Source organism: Rutidosis leptorrhynchoides, chromosome 10 (assembly GCF_046630445.1).
Source record: "Rutidosis leptorrhynchoides isolate AG116_Rl617_1_P2 chromosome 10, CSIRO_AGI_Rlap_v1, whole genome shotgun sequence".
Taxonomy (NCBI): domain Eukaryota; kingdom Viridiplantae; phylum Streptophyta; class Magnoliopsida; order Asterales; family Asteraceae; genus Rutidosis; species Rutidosis leptorrhynchoides.
In genome coordinates this window covers 349,122,273-349,142,030 of record NC_092342.1, presented here as the reverse complement: position 1 = coordinate 349,142,030, position 19,758 = coordinate 349,122,273, and the positions used below count along the sequence as shown (strand labels likewise).

Below are 19,758 nucleotides of genomic sequence, written 5' to 3'. Positions count from 1 at the left end.
TGATCCTCGTCACTTAACCAAATGGACCACACTCAACGGTCCTCAAACATAAGTCCCAATCCGACTTTCCTAAGCAATTCTTCCCAATAAATCACTTCTATCAACTAAAAGTGTCACCCGCGATTTATAAATCCACAATTCCGAGCACTAAAACCATGCTCAATCCCTCACATCGGGAAAAACTCAACCAATCTCGAACTGAGATATCAACCCCTAGCATACCCTTACTGAGTACAACGCTAAAAGCAACCAAGTCTCAACCTAAGATCAATAACCCGAAACGATGAAGACCGAACCAAACGAACCCTTACGGATAACACTTACCACTAAACATCCCTTGTAGTGTGCAATACGACCAATACGCAACTACCGTAACATCGTAAACAAACGGCTAAAACCGATAGCGCCCAAAACGACTATGGAAACGCTGATCCCAAAGTGTACAAAATCGACTATCGTCACACCCGTAACAACATGTGTGCGAAACACGGCTATCGCATCACTCAACACATAACATGGTCCTCACGACCCCACCATCGGCGTATAAAACAACCGATAGTTCCCACAACATGGTCCTTAGGACCCCACCATTGGTGTATCAAATAACTAATAGATCACACGACATGGTCCTTACGACCCCACCATTGGTGTATAAAACGACCAATAGATCACACAACACGAAGGCTAGCCGAAAACTACACGCGCCTTAGTGAATTCGAACTACACGCGACTCACTACCTTCACCACAACAACACTCGGGATTGGCAGAACTACACGCGCCTTAGTGAATCCGAACTACACGAGAGTCACTATCCCGGAGGAATGACCGAACTACACGAGTCATTTGTGAATCCGAACTACACGAGACTCACTCCTCAATACAATGACCGAAACCACACGAGTCATTTGTGAATCCGAACTACACGAGATTCACTTCCACAATAAGATGACCGAAACCACACGCATCATCGTGAATCCGAAACCACACGCGATCCACTACCATGATGAAGTCAGCGGACCCCGAAGGTCATGCTTCACCAATCTCAACACCGGATGAAGTCAGCGGACCCCGAAAGTCATGCTTCACCGATATAACACCACGCTCATGATGAAGTCAGCGGACCCCGAAAGTCATGCTCCACCAATCACGTACTACCATGATGAAGTCAGCGGACCCTGAAGGTCATGCTTCACCAATCAATCAATACCATGATGAAGTCAGCGGACCCCGAAGGTCATGCTTCATCAATCAACGCCCTTTTGGCCTCGAACAACGAGTAGCGTAACATCGCGCTCTGCTACGCCATAGTGAATCCTAACGGATACCACTAACCATTCACACAATCGAGCAAGAACGGCCTATATCAAACATAGGTACCCAACAATAGTTCTCTAAAAGAGAATCCGATACACACATCCCTTAACCGAGGGATTTCACCTTGCTCGCCCAACACGTCCATTATCTCTCAACGAGATTTACCACATTACCACTTCGGTGATAATTTAAATCCAAACTATAAGTACAATTTAACCGAAATTGTACCCTACCACAATTTGACCAAAACTAGGTCCCAACACAATTTTCGGATCTTACTAAAACGTCATCCGAAATCTCACACTAGAACTTCCTCGGGCGGGAGTGTAACTCCCCCACTTGGAACTACGTCTCATAACCGCATCTCGTACAACCGTACCATGCTACCAAAGGTAGACTTTACCAACAATTGGGTTCACACGACCCATCACCATATCTTGCTCCCACCTTGAGCATACGAAGGATTTCAACCAATCCTTAAACACTTCGAACGAAAAGTGTACCGCAAATTACACCACTCTACTCTCGCAATCATCCAATTGCTTTAGTTTGTCAAATTTCACCCGATCACTCATGTACCTAAGGGTTTCACTTCGGTACCCTAAGTACAATGTAACCGCAACACAGTCGGAGTTGAACACCACACTAGTAGGTATAAAAGAGGCACCTAATGTCGCGTCATATAGACTCCATTACCAACATACATTGAGATTCAAGACACTATATCTCAAGGGTTCCAACCACCCAACGAACCTCACAGTTCATCAATTTCAACATGAGAGCGAACACGTGCTTAAAGACCGAACACCAAAGCCCATTTCCATGACTTGGTAGAAACATTTCCCAAACACTAAGGAATGCTTGGTTGCACCAAGTCTTACGCCCTTCACCCAACAATCAAGACATCACCATAGGGTACTTCCATTAGGAACGTCACCCATATCAATAACATGCACAACACAATGCATTTTACAAACTCAAACTCAAACGACACTTAATAAATAATCAAGAGACATATTTATTAAAATGAAACGTACCTTAACGTCTCCTTGCTGCACCCGTCCCCGCTGACTTGGGACATTCCGACTTACGATGTCCTTCTTCTTGGCAATTGAAGCACACCATACCATCCCCCTTTGGTACCGAACATTCTCAAGACTTGTGACCCCTCATGCCACAATTGTAACATCTAGACGCACTAGAATCCAATATACCCATCCGTGTACCACCCGTGCTCACACTCGGACCCTTAATCCTCTTACTTGGAGCACCATACGAAACAACCCTTTTCTCACTTGAAGGTTCACCCTTCTTGGATCGTGAATACGACTCGAAACCTCTAGCCAAGACGAATAATTCCGCAAACGATTTCGCTTGACCTCGGCTAATTTTACTCTTCAAGTCATCATTCAAGGTCCGATAGAAATCCCCCATCAACAAACGATCATTCCCCAAATACTCCGGGCAAAAACGAGCCTTCGCCATAAAGGTCGTCTTGATAGTATTCAAATCCATAGATCCTTGTCGCAAATTTCGCAACTCATTACGCAATTCCCACAAATCGGCTGAAGTCCGGAACTCCTCGAAGAACTCCTTCTTAAATTCGTCCCACGATAAATCCATAAACGTTTCACCACCGAAAAGAACAATCTTACCATCCAACCAATCCTTCGCCCTACCTCGCAACAAACTAGTAGCGAGTCTTGTCCTCTTCTCGGGAGGGCAATCAATAGTACGAAAACACCCTTCGACATCCGAGATCCAAGTTGTGCTCACCAAAGGATCCGGTTTCCCATCATACATAGGGGGTTTAGTCCTCATGAAGCTCTTATGACAACGCTCCATTTCACCACTACTTTGAAGTTCGGAATACTTCCTATCCATTTCTTCTCGAAACGCACTCATTTGCTCCGCAACGGCGGCCGCAACTCTAGCGTTAAACTCCAAATCGTTCATCTCGATCCCACCTCCCGTCGCCATTCTAAGGAATGCAAAGCGATTAGATCACGAACGTATAAAACACACACTCCACACCGCGCCATGCTAAACACTCGTCGTACATCACTTGCTAGACACGATTTGCACCCGTAATAAGGTTTGCAAGTCCTTATTACGCACACATGCCGTATCAACTCGTTAGTACAATGACCGCTTCGCTCGATGATATAAACAAACACAAACAAAATTCTACGCAATATAAACACACGCGAGAATTACACCACAACACAATAATATATTAATAATATCCGCATTACTAATATAAACGTTAGTCCACCTACAAACAAGGCACTAACTATAACTCATTCCGACCCGGAATCCTACAAGTCCCGCAACAAATTAAGCACACACAAAAGTCTAAGTCTAGGCACCTATCTCAAGTCACCTAAATCCCTTAGACCATGCTCTGATACCACTTGTAACAACCCAACCCGTTAACCAACCAAAAACGCGAAAAAAAATAAAATTTAAACAGAGCTGACCAGATGGGGTGCGCGGCGCGCAGCCCCACCTGTGTGCGGCGCGCACAGGGCCTGACAGCCCGTTGTCAACTTTTTCCAATTTTCGTAAAAAGATCTCTTGCTTCCCGACACTTTTAGACCAAACGCTTTTCACAACATCTTATATTAGTTAAAACTAACACGTTCCAATAATAAAATGAGTTTTACGAAATCGGGCCCACATCGGCCGTTTTACGACTTTCGTACAAAATACAAGTTTTCAACCACAAGATTTTTAAAATAAAGACCGAGCATGGCGATTAGGGATACGCTACCCAATCCTAATCAATCCAAAAGCAAGATCTTCTAAAGTAACTATGCAAGTCCACTAGCCCCCACGCTTACCCGAGCCACCGTCTCCAAGCAAATCTTTAAAAATGTAAACAACGAGAGGGTAAGCTAACGCTTAGTGAGTGAAAATATACTACATACATATATATGCATAAAATGGACACGCCACACAAATAATCAAATACCGCATACCGGAGCATCCATGCATAAAGGCAAGCTAATCTAAGCATACCGTACGATCACTAAGCAACAAGCTAAATATGCATCAACAAACATAAGTTCACCAACGACGATGTGAACAACGCCAAGAAGCTACACCCGGAGGGTTAGCTACATCGCGACAATACAACAATATATATATATATATATATATATATATAACAATATATAAACGAATAAGGTTAACCCCTTAACCCATTACCGAATACCGAACACCACAATGAAGATTGGCCGAACTACACGAGCCTTAGTAATCCGAAACCACACGAGATTACTATCTTCAACAAGACAACATCGAGGTTGGCCGAACTACACGAGCCTTAATAATCCGAACTACACGAGATCACTACCTCAATAAGATGACCGAACTACACGCGTCACCGTGAATCCGAACTACACGAGACTCACTTCCGATAAGATGACCGAACTACACGCGTCACCGTGAATCCGAACTACACGAGACTCACTTCCGATAAGATGACCGAACTACACGCATCATCGTGAATCCGAACTACACGAGATCCACTTTCACAATTCAAAACCCACGGTCACGGGATTATAAAATCCACCACATCGGGGTTATCCACATCACAACAATATCAACCCTTCGCCATTGGGGTTACATACCCCACATCACAAACACGTGTGATAACGTACACACAAAACGTGTACCTCGCCAAAGGTGGTCAACCAAAATGCACAACCGTGCCAATTAGACCTAAACGCAAGTCCATCGAATCCACCTATATGTGAAGTGAGCTCTATAACCGAGAACCACTTCACCCGACCCGCACCCATCCTACACATACATATGCACATAGGATATTAACACTCACCTTGTCGCCTTGATGAATGCTTCCAAGTAATCCGTAATTCGTCAATGGAAAGTACCTATTCCATTATCACAAATTCAACAACACACTTAGAGTGGATTTACAAACCAACTCAATTTGACACTTAGTGCAAATTCGACCCATTTGCACTTACAAGCACAAACCGCACCCAAACTAACCAATATTCACTAACACGAGTGAAAATGGTCCTAACACATCGATTAAACCCGAACACAAGTGTTAAACACGTGTCTTACCCAATTTGACACCAAAACCCTAATTTTGACCCAATTCAAAATTAGTCTTTCAAACACACAAATGGGTTCCAATACTTCCATAATCACTAAACCTAGTGATTAAACCCAAATACAAGTCCTAATCATAGCCAATTTGTTCACCAACCCAAAATCCACCAACAACAACGATAAACCCGATTACTAGTATCACTAAACCCACTTCATGAGTTTTAAATGGGTTTCTCTACAAATCAAGTTCAAACGCTAACTTTGAATATCAAATCAAACAATGAAATTCGGAGTTAGAACTTACCACAACAACCAAAACGTAGCTAGAAACGAGGTGAACAACTTTAAAACCCGAGCTTTTGATCAATTCGAACTCCTTCTTCACCAGAACCCCAAATCCCTCTCTAGAAATCTCTCTCTCTCTCTAAGATACTTGAGAGTGTTTGTGGATGTGAAATATGATCCAAAAGTGGATCCAACCCAGCTGATAAGGCCTGAGATCCGACCTCAAGTGAAAAGACCAAATTGCCCTTCATTAAACTCAAAATTAGAAAAGGCTGAATTATGTCGCTGGCAAGGTGCGCGGCGCGCACCTATAACTGTGCGCGGCGCGCACAACAGTCTGGGCAGATTCTGACCTTCGTTTAATTACACAATACTTCCTGCACTCTATGTAGCATAATTACACTTCCGTACAATAAATATTAGGGTCTTACAACACCCTTCGACACGGAGTACCCAGGGGCTTTGGACCGAACCTCGTAATACAGCCCGAAATGGAACTGCAAACGGGCCCATGTGATAAGCCCACAATATGAAACTTAGCACAGGGATCCTTGGATCAAGAATAGATTGAAGAACAAAAAGCTTGATTGACTTGTGTGGTTAAGTAACCCTAGCTTTTACCTTACTTGTTAATTGTAGATTGTTACGACTCTAGTTATTAAGTCGACAACAAGCGTCGATTTATTGACGGCTTGACTGACTCTTAGAGCTTAAATTAAATTTCATGCAGGATTTAAAACCCATAGAAATTTGATTTTACCATTTTCATGGCGTCTCAATTTTATTTTTAATTTAATTTAATTTTTTTAAAAAAATTTCCTACTTATTAGCCGGAGGTCCACTCGAAAGCAATCTCTCTATCCGTCGAATAGAGAGAGGGATGACTTTCTCTACTTTTAAGAGTGTTTCCAATTTGGGTGAAGAAATGACTTGTCTTTATACTCGGATAGGGGAAAGATTGTCAACATCTCACCTCCTCCATACACCACTTATGTGGTATTGGGTTTTTTTGTTGTTGTTGTTGTTGTTGTTGTTAATTGTAGATTGTTAGGTTTGCTTGCTTGCAAGCCTTTGAGTTGTAATTAATTTTCGTGTACTTTGGGTGTAGTCTTGGCTCACCCTCTCATTGTAAATTTGCGTATATATAGATATTTCTTGCTTTTCAAAAGAAAAATAAAATATAAGAACAAATGAATAATAACTAGTTTTCGAACCCTCGCTTCGCGCCGGGGATTTGATTTTTAATGTATTTTATTGTGTTTAGTTACGTAGCCTGCGAGTGAAAAATCAACATATATGAATAGTACTCTAAATATTTAGCGTTTTTTTAAAAGTGTCCGTTTTGTGTATAGTTAGTGACATTGTGTTCATAAAATTATTTCGAGTTTAAGGATGGTGTCGGAAAAATTTAACTCGTTGCGAGCGAGAAGATATGACCTGTTGAATATTTGAGTGGAGATTATTTAAGATATTGTATGAAAATTTTGATTTGACGCTTTAACCCCCTGTGTTGGGGGTCGATTTTAATTTTTGAACAAAGTGTGGGGGGCTTGTGTGGTGTTACTTGAAAGAAAGAAGCGAAAAGAAAAAAAAAGGTGAAAAGGCAAAAATACTCCCGATACTGTTCATAAGTGTTGTCTAATAGTTAATATGGTAATTCTAATGATGTATAAATCACCACCTTTGTGAAAAAAGGATCTAAAGGCACTACTCTTTATAACTAAGTAATAGTCACTTTCACACGTAACCTAGGTCCAAACAATTTACACACACATATATAGCCGTATATTAATTAGAGTAATTTAATTTAATTATACAAGTTTTTTTTTGAAAAGCAGAAAAACAATTATATTAAAACTCAAAATTTACAAGAATACAAGGGGAAACAACTCCCCAAGACATATACATACAGAAACTCAAGAAAAGCAACCCAAATTGAAGAACAAAAAACTACCAGGTGCAAAGGATGCATCATAGCAGTGAACTCACAAAAACTACAAAATTACAAAACATTACATAAATAGCATTTGAGGATTAAGTAGCCAATTGTGCCAATCGAGCTTCAACATCTTGCCACGCTTCACGATCCAATCAAACGATAAAACCTGAATCTCATTTAGAGCAACTGGAGGATTCCAACCATTTTTGGAAAAGATCATGCTATTTCGATTCTTCCAAATGAGATAACCGCACGTCCATTTTACCGCCTGCCATGTTTTCGCACCCAAATCCGAGAGATGTTGTGGATAATTATCACAAAACGCATCATTGATAGTGAAGTTAGATGTTGTGGATAATTTAATTATACAAGTACTCTTCGTGATTTACATGAAATTACAACAATTATCTTTATCTCTTGAAATGACATTAAGCGTTCTTAATTTATTTGATAGTTCACGATGGTTGTCCCGGTAATTTTTATTAAATTACACCAATCGTCCTTATTATTTAAAAATCACATCATCATCTTTGACTAACATTAAAGTGTACGTTGATGCCTGATGGTCTATGATTTAGTTAAAACGGTCTCTTGCGCATTTTATGTAAATAAAGGGCCATCATCAACGTGCATTTTTAAATGAGGACGATCAGTGTAGTTTTTAAGAGGGCATTGATATTTCCACTTTTAAAATTAATAAATTCACTTAAACTGTGCATTGAATACTAATGTACAAGTGTTACTGCATATTATAAAGTGGATCTATCATTCTATTAGTGGATATATCACTATCTTTTTAAAAATATGAAGATGATTGATGTAATCACATAAAAATCACATGGACTATCAGTGTGATTTTCATAGCACAATGATGTTTGATGATTTTCACGTAAATCTGAAGGACTGTTAGTAAAACTTACTATGTTAATTATACCAATCAACCAAGGACAACTGTTGTAATTTAAAAGATATAAGGATGATTGATATAATTTTTTGTATACCTTCTTACTATATTAGTTACATTGATCATCCATGCGGATCAACCCTTTAAGCATTAGTTTGTTAAGAGCTTAGATTATTAGTTTCGTTGTTGTAGAGTTAAGCTCGGTTGTTCAGTTTATATGTTTTTTGATGGTTTCATTTTTTAGATGAACTTCCTCGTGAATCCACTTTCTTTTTATTTTCTCTTTTAGAAAAATAACAGTAACTTTACAACCATGACTCTCGTCAAAAAATGAAAAAACCATCGGTATCGAAGAACACAACGAAATTCGACCTGCCTCAAGACTAGAAAACGAAACAAACAAAGCTAGACGCCATCTATGATCGAGCCTCGCAACCAAACTACAAAGAACACAACGCCAAACTTTCAAACCACTACCAAAACATGGAAACAAAAATTCCAAACAAACTAGAAGCAAACAAGCAGACAAATAACAAACGAAGGCATTCTGGATCTTATATCAAAGCAACCTAAAACGGCTTCGGAGGAGGCTTTCAGACTCTTAGTGCCGGTTTAACCAACTTGCTATTATCTTTTTCTCGATAAATCTCTCTTCCCAACCGGGAATTAAAAGAGTAAGATAACACATTGAACGACTCGCTTTTGACGAGCTTTACCAATGAAGGAGACAACAAACCACGCTTCACTAATATGTCAAAAAAAACCATGATCATTAACATCCGACTCTAGCTCTTCGTCTTCATCCCGCAATGTGAAATCCCTGTCATCTGCCTCCTTCTTCTTGTTCTTCTCAGAAGCAATCCCGCAAACGTCATCCTTATGCTTAAACCGATTATTCCAAAACAAGCTACAAGACTTCTCACAAATGACAAATCTTACCAACACATTTAGCATTCGAAGGACCACCTTTACTACAAGTCCACAACTAATACACACGTCTGAACTCTCACCACCACTTGAATCCGCTAATGCATGTTTCAATTGGTCAGTGAAGTAGCATTTTTTTTTCTTTCAAAAAAAAAAATCGCAAATTTTATTATTGAAATTTATACATAAGGAATATTCGTTTGAATCCATAAATTAAGTTGAGATCCAAGAGACCAATGAGAGCGCAACATGTGGCGCAAAAAATCACATGTGATTGAAAAAAAAAATTTCAAAATTTTTTTTTTTTGAAAAAATATTTTTTTTTAAAAAAAATTTGTTTCGAAACTTTAAAAAAAAAAATTTCAAAATCTTTTTTACAATCACTTCACAATCACATGTGATTGAATTGTATATTCACATGTGATTGAATTTGACAAGCATAATCACATGTGATTGGGTTTATAATCACATGTGATTGACATGCAGAATCACATGTGATTAACATGCATAAAAAAAATCGAAAAAAAAATTCGAAAACAAAATAAATTATCAAAAAAAAAAAATTTAATATTTTTTTCAATCACATGTGATTTTCGCGCCACATGTTGCGCTCTCATTGGCCATTTGGATTTCAAGCAAATTAATGGATTCAAGGGATTACGACTCATTTATACATTTATATTTATTATCTACTTATCTATTATCTATCTATAATCTATAATATATCAGTGAAATGACCCGTGAGACCACGAGTTTGTTTAAACGAAACAGTTTAACTATATGTTTTAGGTATTAAGTGAAAGTAAATGTTAAAGTCATTTAATTTAATGATCCATGGAACTACAGAGTCCGACTAAGAAACTCGTCAGCTGAACATTGCATCAAACACTTAAAATGCATATTAAACAATCCACATCCAATCATAAAAGATAATATTGATTGTCATTTAATTTAAAAGTGTAAATTAAAATATAAATTTAGAATCGGTTTCCTTCTGTCTAGCTTTTATACCTTCTCGTACTCAATTCAAAATAATTATTTAAAATTATTTAATATTAATAATTAAAATAATTATTAATAAGATTTAATAATAATAATTAATTAATAAGATTTAATTTTAATTTAAAATTATTTAGATTAATGACATCACTTACCATACTTAAATTTTTTTCTTTTATTCTTTGAATTTTTTAACAAAGGAATTTGTCTAATAATGACATCATTATTATAGGATTTTAATAGAAACTGTAAATATAAAAAAACATAATTAACAAATGGCTTGAAAAGAAATGGGCTTAGCACCCGACCCAAAACCAACAAGTGTTTAGTTGATGACCTACAAGAAAAATCCAAATATTGATTTTGATTTATGTTTGCATTGACCATTTTAGGGTATAAACTAGGGTGGGTTGGTTCGCCATGGCATACTCTTCTAGGGCTATATCAAGATTATGTTCTCGTATTAAATCTTTATCCCCCAAATGTAATACGAACAATAAGAACTTTGTATCGCTATCAACTGATTCATCATCATTCTTCAAATTTACCTCGAACCCCCAAATTTCTTCTTCATCTCGCCGTACTTCAAGGTTTGTTCTTTCCACAGTTCCTAGAAAGTTATACTGTTTAATTATATATGTATATGTGTTTGTGTGTATATACTACTGTATTTTGATTTCATTTTACAACACTTTGAAATCTGTTTTATTTGCAAGTTTTGATCTTTATTAACTTGAGTACCCATATACCCGTTAAAATTAGAATCTTGATGGTAGCAAAATTGAATCTTGGAAATTTGATATATAAAGTTAAGAATATAGAAATTTTGAGATATGATTAAGGGCTGAAAATGCAGAGAAATGGTGATGGATGTTTTGTTATTGTTACATTGTTGGTAATTTTTATTTATTTGTTGTGTTAGATTACCCTTGGAATTAAGCGCTTTGATAACAATGTTACCATTGCATAGTGCTATTGCATCATCATGTTTGAAATCCGGATTGTCGTTAGAGTCTCAAAGCTGGGGATTAGTCCCTCAAGGTCAGTTTTTGATCCTTAATTTGTCGTTTTGACTTGTTTTGTTTTATTTATTCTTGATAGTATTGTCATGTTTTGATGAATTTCATGTGGAATGGAATAAGTTTAACTCTAATCTGTATGTTAATAGCGCATACCTTTTTAGTATTGGTGTGCCTAGTGATATAGATGAATATGGTATTGCTATTACTCCACGAGGGAAGAATGAAAATCTGATATGTTTCATTGATTTGCGTGTTTCTATCATTTTATTATTCGGTTCTAAAATTATTTCATGGTTTGAACTTGCAGGCATTTCGATGCCTTTATGACACTTTTTCTGGCATATTACATCGAGGGGAAATCTACTTGGGTTGAGACATAGGTTGAACTAGTTTCTTCTTTTGACATGTAATGCTACTTATTAGGATAATTAAGATTGTGTTCATTCAGGTCTTACAAAAGATCAGATTTGATATGTGTTGAATCTTTTTGCATCAGCGTTTGCCCTTAAACATGAATAGTATGTGGTTTTTGACGAAATAAAACGCCATGTTTTAGAATTGGATTATGCTAGAACCATACAGTTAAGTCATTTTTTACTTCCACATTTTTATAGGTTGATATTTTATAATAATGTTATGCATAACCACATTTTAACTACATTGCTGAGTGCTATTGGGTTTGGACTACTTTGTCAAACCATTAATGGCTGCACTTTAAAACATCTTGATCATCTTCTACCCTTTGCTCATCACTTTAAACATCTGATCCTAGCAGCAACGCTTCACCTTCTTTGGATTTATTCACACCATTAATGGCTGCACTTCCTTATAATTCCAAACAAGCATAGAGCCATAATCTTGAGGTGATTATAGACCGTCTTCAGTTAAAGTTGTACGATTTTGTTCAAATGTTTTTGTATCATCTAGTTTTATGTATTCAAGTAACGCCTTCTCGTGATCAGGCCAATTTTGTAAACTTTAGCAGGAGAACAAAGCTTATATTTTGCAGCATAAAGTTTTGCAAGAGAACCCATTATAATATATGAGAAAATTTAATATCTAATTTCGATTATCAACAAACCTGTACCACTCAATCATTGTAGTCAAAACTCAAAAGCTTGTTCATATGTGCATTAGTATGAGCTTGTGTAGCATGAAACATCCTACAACAAGGTTGTGGGTATGGATCTCTATTTCTCTATCGCCCTTTAAAAACCAACTTTCCAAACTGTTAAATCCACTGTTTTTTTTTTTTTTTGAAAGGCAAATTTTATTAAGACACGAGAGTACAACAAAGACTATGTCACAAGCCGACATTAGCCAAAAACACGAACCAAAACACGAATACAAACAACACAAACTAAAACTAAGCTACTGGAGGTTGCGAGTTAGCAACCCTTAAACAGACACGAATGAATATTTATAAAACACAAACAATCATGAACTTTACAGGAATGAACTTGGGCTTGATAGCCATGATAGCCAATCGATCTCCTTTTTTAATCTATTAGCGATCCAATGAAAGGATAGTGTTTGAATCTCACTTAGAGCCATCGTGGAATTCCATATTTTTACCTTGAAAAACTAGCTTGTTCCGATTTTTCCAAATGAGATACAAACAAATCCAATTCAAAGCTTGCCAAATTAGACTACCTTGACCCGATGTTGATGGTGATCCGACCCCTCCAATAATTTCCGAAAGTGTTTTTGAAGAGAAATATCCAAGACCCCACCAATTAAAAACCCGAATCCAAATCTCTTTAGCCTTTGAACATCCAACTAGAGCATGGTCCACCGATTCGAGGTCGTCGTTACATAGTGGGCAACGCACACTACGTAAATCGATCCCTCGTTTATCTAACTCTAACAAAACCGGAAGTCTTGATTTCATTGCTCTCCAAATAAATATCTCGATCTTTTTAGGGACAAGTTTGTTGCGTAACGTACCCGTGTTGGTTGAGAAAAAAGCTAAAGTCTGCTCGTCAATTAGTCCCGCGAGGACTTTAACCGCAAAAATTCCATTAGAAGAATATGCCCAACTCCATGAATCACTGCAGTCCTTGAGCTTTAAATCAGTTGTCGACACCAGATGCACCAGACCTTCGAATTCCGCCTGCGTCCGCCCACCAGGCACCCGAATCCAGCTCCATCTAAATTCAATTTTACCCGCATCAGTAAGTACTCGATCTTTGACGCTCGCATGCTTATCCGCTTCCAGCCTGTAAATCCTCGGATACAAATCACACAGTTTATTTGACCCGATCCAATGTTCATGCCAAAATGAAGTATCGCCACCGTCCCCTAAAGCTTTGACGAAGGAGGCTTGAAACGGCAGCTGCAACTCTTCAATTAAAGTACCTGTAAAAATTATATTTTGCCAAACGCTCGAAGAGGAAGATTGAATAAATTCGTTCCCCCTCATCAAGCCCCCACCCGGGCCATATATACTACGAATAATTTTAACCCAATAAGCGTTGGTTTCGGTTTTAAACCTCCACCACCACTTTCCCAATAAAGCTAAGTTTTTTCCTTTTAAGGTCCCAATGTTTAACCCCCCATTCTCGAAAGTATTAATAACATTTTCCCATTTTACCCATGCAATCTTTTTCCCGGAAACGGAGCCCCCCCAAAAGAAGTCTCTCCTCACACTCTAAAATGTTAATGACACTCGATGGCGCGCGAAAGAGTGAGAAGTAATACAACGGGAGACTATTAAGAACCGACTTTATCAAGACTAATCTTCCTCCAAATGATAACGAACGCATCTTCCAACTTGAGAGTCTAGATTTGAATTTATCAATAACCGGGTCCCACGACTTTAAGTTACTCATCTTAGCTCCGATAGGTAATCCAAGGTAAGTGAAAGGAAACTTGCCCTCTTGGCAACCAACATGTCTCGCAATACGACTAACCTCCCCGACATCAACACCAACACCATAGAGATAACTTTTTTGGAAATTCACTTTTAAACCCGAAGAAAGTTCAAAACATTTGAGTAAATTCCTCAAACTAAATGCATTTGTTCGACTCCATTCTCCGAAAAAAAATCGTATCATCCGCGTATTGTAAATGTGAAACAAGAACGTTTTCATCACCTACTTTCACCCCTTTGAAAAGTCCTTTTTCGGATGCACTTTTCGTAAGAATATTTAGACCCTCCGTTGCCAATACGAAAAGAAAGGGTGATAACGGATCACCTTGTCTTACCCCTCTTCCAAGCGAAAATTCCTTCGTAGGCGAGCCATTGACGAGAATAGAAATGGAAGCCTATTTAAGACAAGATTCAATCCACTTTATCCATTTCGCCCCGAACCCCATACATTTCATAACCTCAAAAAGGAAACACCAATTTAAACTATCGAACGCCTTCTCGAAATCCACTTTAAAGATAATACCCTTTTGCTTTTTTGATTTTAGAAATTCGATCGTTTCGTTAGCGACCAAAGCCCCGTCCAGAATAAATCTTCCTTTTAGAAAAGCACTTTGTTCCACCCCTATTAACGAAGGTAGAACCCTCCGGATACGATTCGAAAGAATTTTTGAAATAACCTTGTAATAACTACCAATTAAACTAATCGGCCTAAAATCACCCATACCTACCGGGTCCGCCTTTTTTGGAACCAAAGTTACAAACGATGCATTACAACCTTGAGAAATTTCGCCAAACTCCCAGAACCATTTAATGGCTTTTATTAAATCTTCTTTAATTAAATGCCAAAATTTCTTAAAAAACCGCATGTTATAACCATCGGGGCCCGGCGCCTTTGAACTTCCACAATCTTTGATGGCGTCATGAATTTCTTCCTCACCAATTTCACTTTCAAGAGTTAACGCTTCGTTACGGGTGATTGAAGGGTAACTAAGATCCTCCAATGAAGGTCTCTCGCTATCTGGTTCTTCGAATCTGATTTTAAAGTGCTCAAAAACCTCGGTTTTTATATCCTCCGGATTTTCGTTCCAAACCCCATTGATGTTAAGTCCACGAATATTACATCTGTTGTATTTGCTTCTAATCATCGAATGAAAGAACTTGGTGTTTTCATCTCCCTCAAGCGCCCACTTGACCCGTGCTTTTTGTCTAATCATACTTGCCTTACACTTTTCCTTCTCGAACCAATTTTTCCTTGCCACATTCCACAATTCCAACTCCTCTTCGTTAAGAGCTACTGTCTCGGCCTTTAATTCCAATTTTAAAGCTTCTTCCTTACACTCTTCAATTTCAGAATCCAATCTACCAAATTTTCCTTTGCTCCAATCTTTCAAAGAAAGTTTCAATTTTTTTAGTTTTAGTAGAAAAAGCCTGTCGAATGGGGCTGTAAGTGGCCTGTCTAGCTGAGTAAGTGCTTCTGTTGCCGCATTCCAGGAAGAAGTAACAAGTGATTCAAAATCCTCCTCTTCATACCAAACATCGAATATCTTAAAAGGTTTCGGCCCGAAATTTTTATCAACATCCTTTAACAAAATCGGGCAATGATCCGATTTAGTGCGATCTAGAGCGACAGCTGACAAATTAACCCAACACAGGTTAAATTTTTCAGTGACTAAAAACCGGTCTAATTTGCTAAATTTCGTCCCATTATCGCTAACCCTTGTGAACAACCTACCCCCGATTGGAATATCTACTAGATTATTTGACTCTATGAAGTCATTAAATCTCTTAGCCCTACTGTCCACAAATACACAATTGAAACATTCGGATTCATTCCGGACTTCATTAAAATCCCCGCAAAGTACCCACGGTTCCGAGTCATCTTCAACAAGCTTTGTTAATAACTCCCACAATTTAATTTTACCAGAATCCTCATGTGGTCCGTATACATTGACTATATTCAAGAACGACCCGTTTCCTTTCCATTTACCTCTAATGCCAATTGCATATTCTATGTCAATAATATCCACGGCCTCGAATAAACCTGTGTCCCAAATCAGCAATTGCCCGCCCGATTTCCCTACCATTTCACGCTGAATGAAATCACAATCGCAACAACCCCACAAATTTTGGACCCACTGTAAATTGACATTATGAAGCTTCGTTTCCTGTAAAGCTAAGAAAGAGGGTTTTTCCTTTGAAATTAACTTTTTTGTTGGTCCAAATTTACTATCCTTTCCCACCCCGAAACCCCTAATATTATATGACATAATCTTCATTAAAAAATTGGAAATTACGATGGGAAAAGATACTCTTACAGCACTTGTGGCTTCTTTTGCCACTTCAACCCCAGCTTCTCACCGTATTCGTACAATTCCTCTTTATTAATTGAGTTGTACGAGTCACTTCTAATAAAGTACACTGTTTTAAGCTTGTGATGACTGATAATAAAGTACCAACACCTTTCTCAACTAATGATTTATCACTCGATGCGGTATATCTTACACTCTGTTCGAGGGTTATATTGTGGAGGGAAAGGAAATGTAACGGAAAGAAATAATTTTTTTTTTAGTGCCATTGAATTCTAATAGGGAAGAATGGAAAGGAAGAGAACTATTGATTTTAGTATCATTTTCTTTCCGATCTTACATTACAAATCGGAAGGGTCTCACTTCCTTCCCTTTCACCTCTCTTCACTTCTTTTCCTTTCTTTCATGATAAATTACGAGAACAAAACCTAGTCTGGTAAACAATTATTCTACGCAGAACCTGACCAAGAAACATAACCCCTTTTGTTATATGTTCGATCGCTCGTTGTCTAACTTGAGCATGTACTTCATCACAAAATTCAATCAACTGTTTTCTAAGAATCGTTGTATGCATCGGCTCTAGGACCACACACTCCAACCAAGAAATGAGCACCGAACCAAGGATAATCCATTTTCCTATGGGGCCCACTTATGGAAAGAAATTCGGACCAAGATGTATTGCCTTGGCCATTCTCAGGGTGTACAAATCTATTTTTATAGTTGATGCTATTCGGGGGGAAAGGATAGTATTTGTACGCGTCCTAATCGAGTTATTTACCATGATCGTTTCTAACACTTTTGCCAAACACTGCTAATAAAGTTTGAACATGAGAACTCTGTAAATATTGTAAAAAATGCAAATTCTATGAACCTTCATCACTTTAGCCATATATTTGTCATATAAACTTTGATTTAATTAATTCAAAATTGTTTGTAACTTAGAAGGGTTACAGATTTCACCATTTACTTAAATTTAAGAAGGTGAAGGCCTCTCCTAGCCCCTTAAAAGGTCCTCCGTTACACATAAGCAATAACCGATAAGTTGTGTCATGACAAAGTGGTCGTCTCGCATTTGTAATATGCGGATGACACGATTCTTTTTGGCAAATGGAATAAAAAGGTGGTTAGAAACACACTAAAAATTTTAAAATGTTTTGAAGATCTCTCGGGGCTAAAAATAAATTTAAATAAAAGTTGCGTGTATGGTATCAACCTCACCTCTAACGAGGTATCCACCCTTGCCTCATGGTTCGGGTGCACGGTAGGTTCCTTCCCCTTTAATTACCTTGGTCTTCCCATCGGTGAAAACATTAAACGCTACAAAAGTTGGCACCCTATTTTTGATAAATTCAAAAAACGTTTAACGGATTGGAGAGCTAAATCTATTTCCTTCGGGGGTAGGCTCACTCTAATCAAATCGGTCTTAAGTAGTTTACCTCTTTATTATATTTCATTGTTCAACGCCCCTTCCTGTGTTCTTAAAGATCTAGAAAGTTTGCGAAGGGATTTTTTCTTTTGGGGGGGGGGGGGGGGGGGGTGTTCCGCCGATCAAAGGAAAATGGCTTGGGTTAATTGGAATCAAATCTTACTACCTTATGAACACGGGGGTCTAAATGTCGGTTCTCTTAAAGCAAAAAACCTCGCTCTACTTCTCAAATGGTGGTGGCGTTTTCTTAATTTTAACAACTCTTTTTGGGCCCTGATCATCAAAAGTATATATGGAAAAAATGGGGGTTTAAATTGCGTAATACCATCCGGCCGTTTAAATCTCAAAAGATTTTCGGGTAGAACCTGGTTTAATATCATTAATGTTGAACACACCCTAACCAAGTTAGGGTGCGATATTTCTAATGCTTTTGTTAAGGTTATAGGTCAAGGCAAAGAAACGAGTTTTTGGGACGACGTTTGGTGTAGTGATGTGCCGCTTAAAACCCTTTTTTCCCAGACTGCATACACTCGAGACAGAAAAATGTTGCTGTGTTGCTGACCGAATTCGGTGGACTGCGGACTCAGCGGAACTCTCTTGGAAATGGCAGGCTCAACCCAAGTGGAGAGCAGAATCTGAACTAATTGAGTTATCGGAAAAAATTAAAGCGTACATCCCATCCGGTAATCACGCTGATTCATGGGCCTGGAAATATCAGTATAATGGTATTTACACTTCATGTTCTCTTGTCAAATTGATTAACGATGTTTCGACTGATGGAAGAAACACATCTGACCCAACGGTGTTGAATCCACTTCTCCCTCAAAAATTATCTATTTTTATTTGGCGTGCAATCAAGAACAAACTCCCGGTTCGAACTGAGCTAGACAAACGTGGCATCGATTTACACTCAACTAGATGCTCGATATGTGATGACGACATTGAATCACTCCATCACATTCTTTTCACGTGCAAAACCGCTTCGGTTGTTTGGGAAAAAATCCGAAAATGGTGGAATATAAACAACTTATACCTAAATAATCTACCTGACTTAGCTAAAGCATCTCACCCCTCATTCCCTTCCGCTCCCGAATCCTCCATATGGCAAGCGGTGATCTGGGTTGCTTGTTACCTCATCTGGAAAAATCGGAACGACCATGTTTTCGGAAAAAACCCGGTCAGCCCGCCAAAAATGGTCTCGGATATCCAAGTTAAATGTTTCGAGTGGATTAATTGTCGGGGAAAAAAATTGTGTCTAGATTGGTTAGCATGGCTATCTGACCCAATCCATTCGTTCCGTATCGCCCCCTCCAAAGAAGGAATTGGTTAGTTAGGTGTAGGTTTTTCGCTTGGGACTCTTAATCCTTTGGGCCTAGGGCTAAGTGGTTATGGCTTCGTTTCGCTTTGTAGCCGCAATTAGACGGCACTGCTGTTACGGGTCCTATTCGGCTTGCTTTGTCAAGTTGTCCCTATCCCATAGTGAGCTAGAGTATCACCAAGTGTTTTCCTACATGTATTTATCATATATATTCGAGTCAAGGCTTTTTCTTTTACATATTGTATAGTTTCTCTATAGGATAGTTTAGCCTCCTGAGTTTTCTTTTGTATGCCTTATGGCTAATTGTTTGTAATTCTTTGGTTTCTGTTTTATAAAATGTTTGGCTTTTCAAAAAAAAA

General features: G+C 38.3%; 2 protein-coding genes and 1 pseudogene across 2 annotated transcripts; 2 read left to right on the top strand and 1 right to left on the bottom strand.

Moving 5' to 3' along the window:
• The first annotated feature begins 10,854 nt into the window (after positions 1 to 10,854).
• On the top strand, positions 10,855 to 12,019 carry LOC139869985 (uncharacterized). Its single transcript, XM_071857837.1, has 3 exons — positions 10,855 to 11,045; positions 11,378 to 11,496; positions 11,785 to 12,019. Exons 1-3 carry the CDS (start codon positions 10,876 to 10,878, stop codon positions 11,802 to 11,804), a joined length of 309 nt encoding a protein of 102 aa, XP_071713938.1. The 5' UTR covers positions 10,855 to 10,875; the 3' UTR covers positions 11,805 to 12,019.
• Positions 12,020 to 12,278: 259 nt separating this feature from the next.
• On the bottom strand, positions 12,279 to 17,130 carry LOC139871475 (nuclear intron maturase 2, mitochondrial-like; annotated as a pseudogene).
• Positions 17,131 to 18,571: 1,441 nt separating this feature from the next.
• On the top strand, positions 18,572 to 19,411 carry LOC139871474 (uncharacterized). Its single transcript, XM_071859182.1, has one exon. The coding sequence runs from the start codon at positions 18,572 to 18,574 to the stop codon at positions 19,409 to 19,411; it is 840 nt and encodes a 279-aa protein (XP_071715283.1).
• Positions 19,412 to 19,758: the final 347 nt, after the last annotated feature.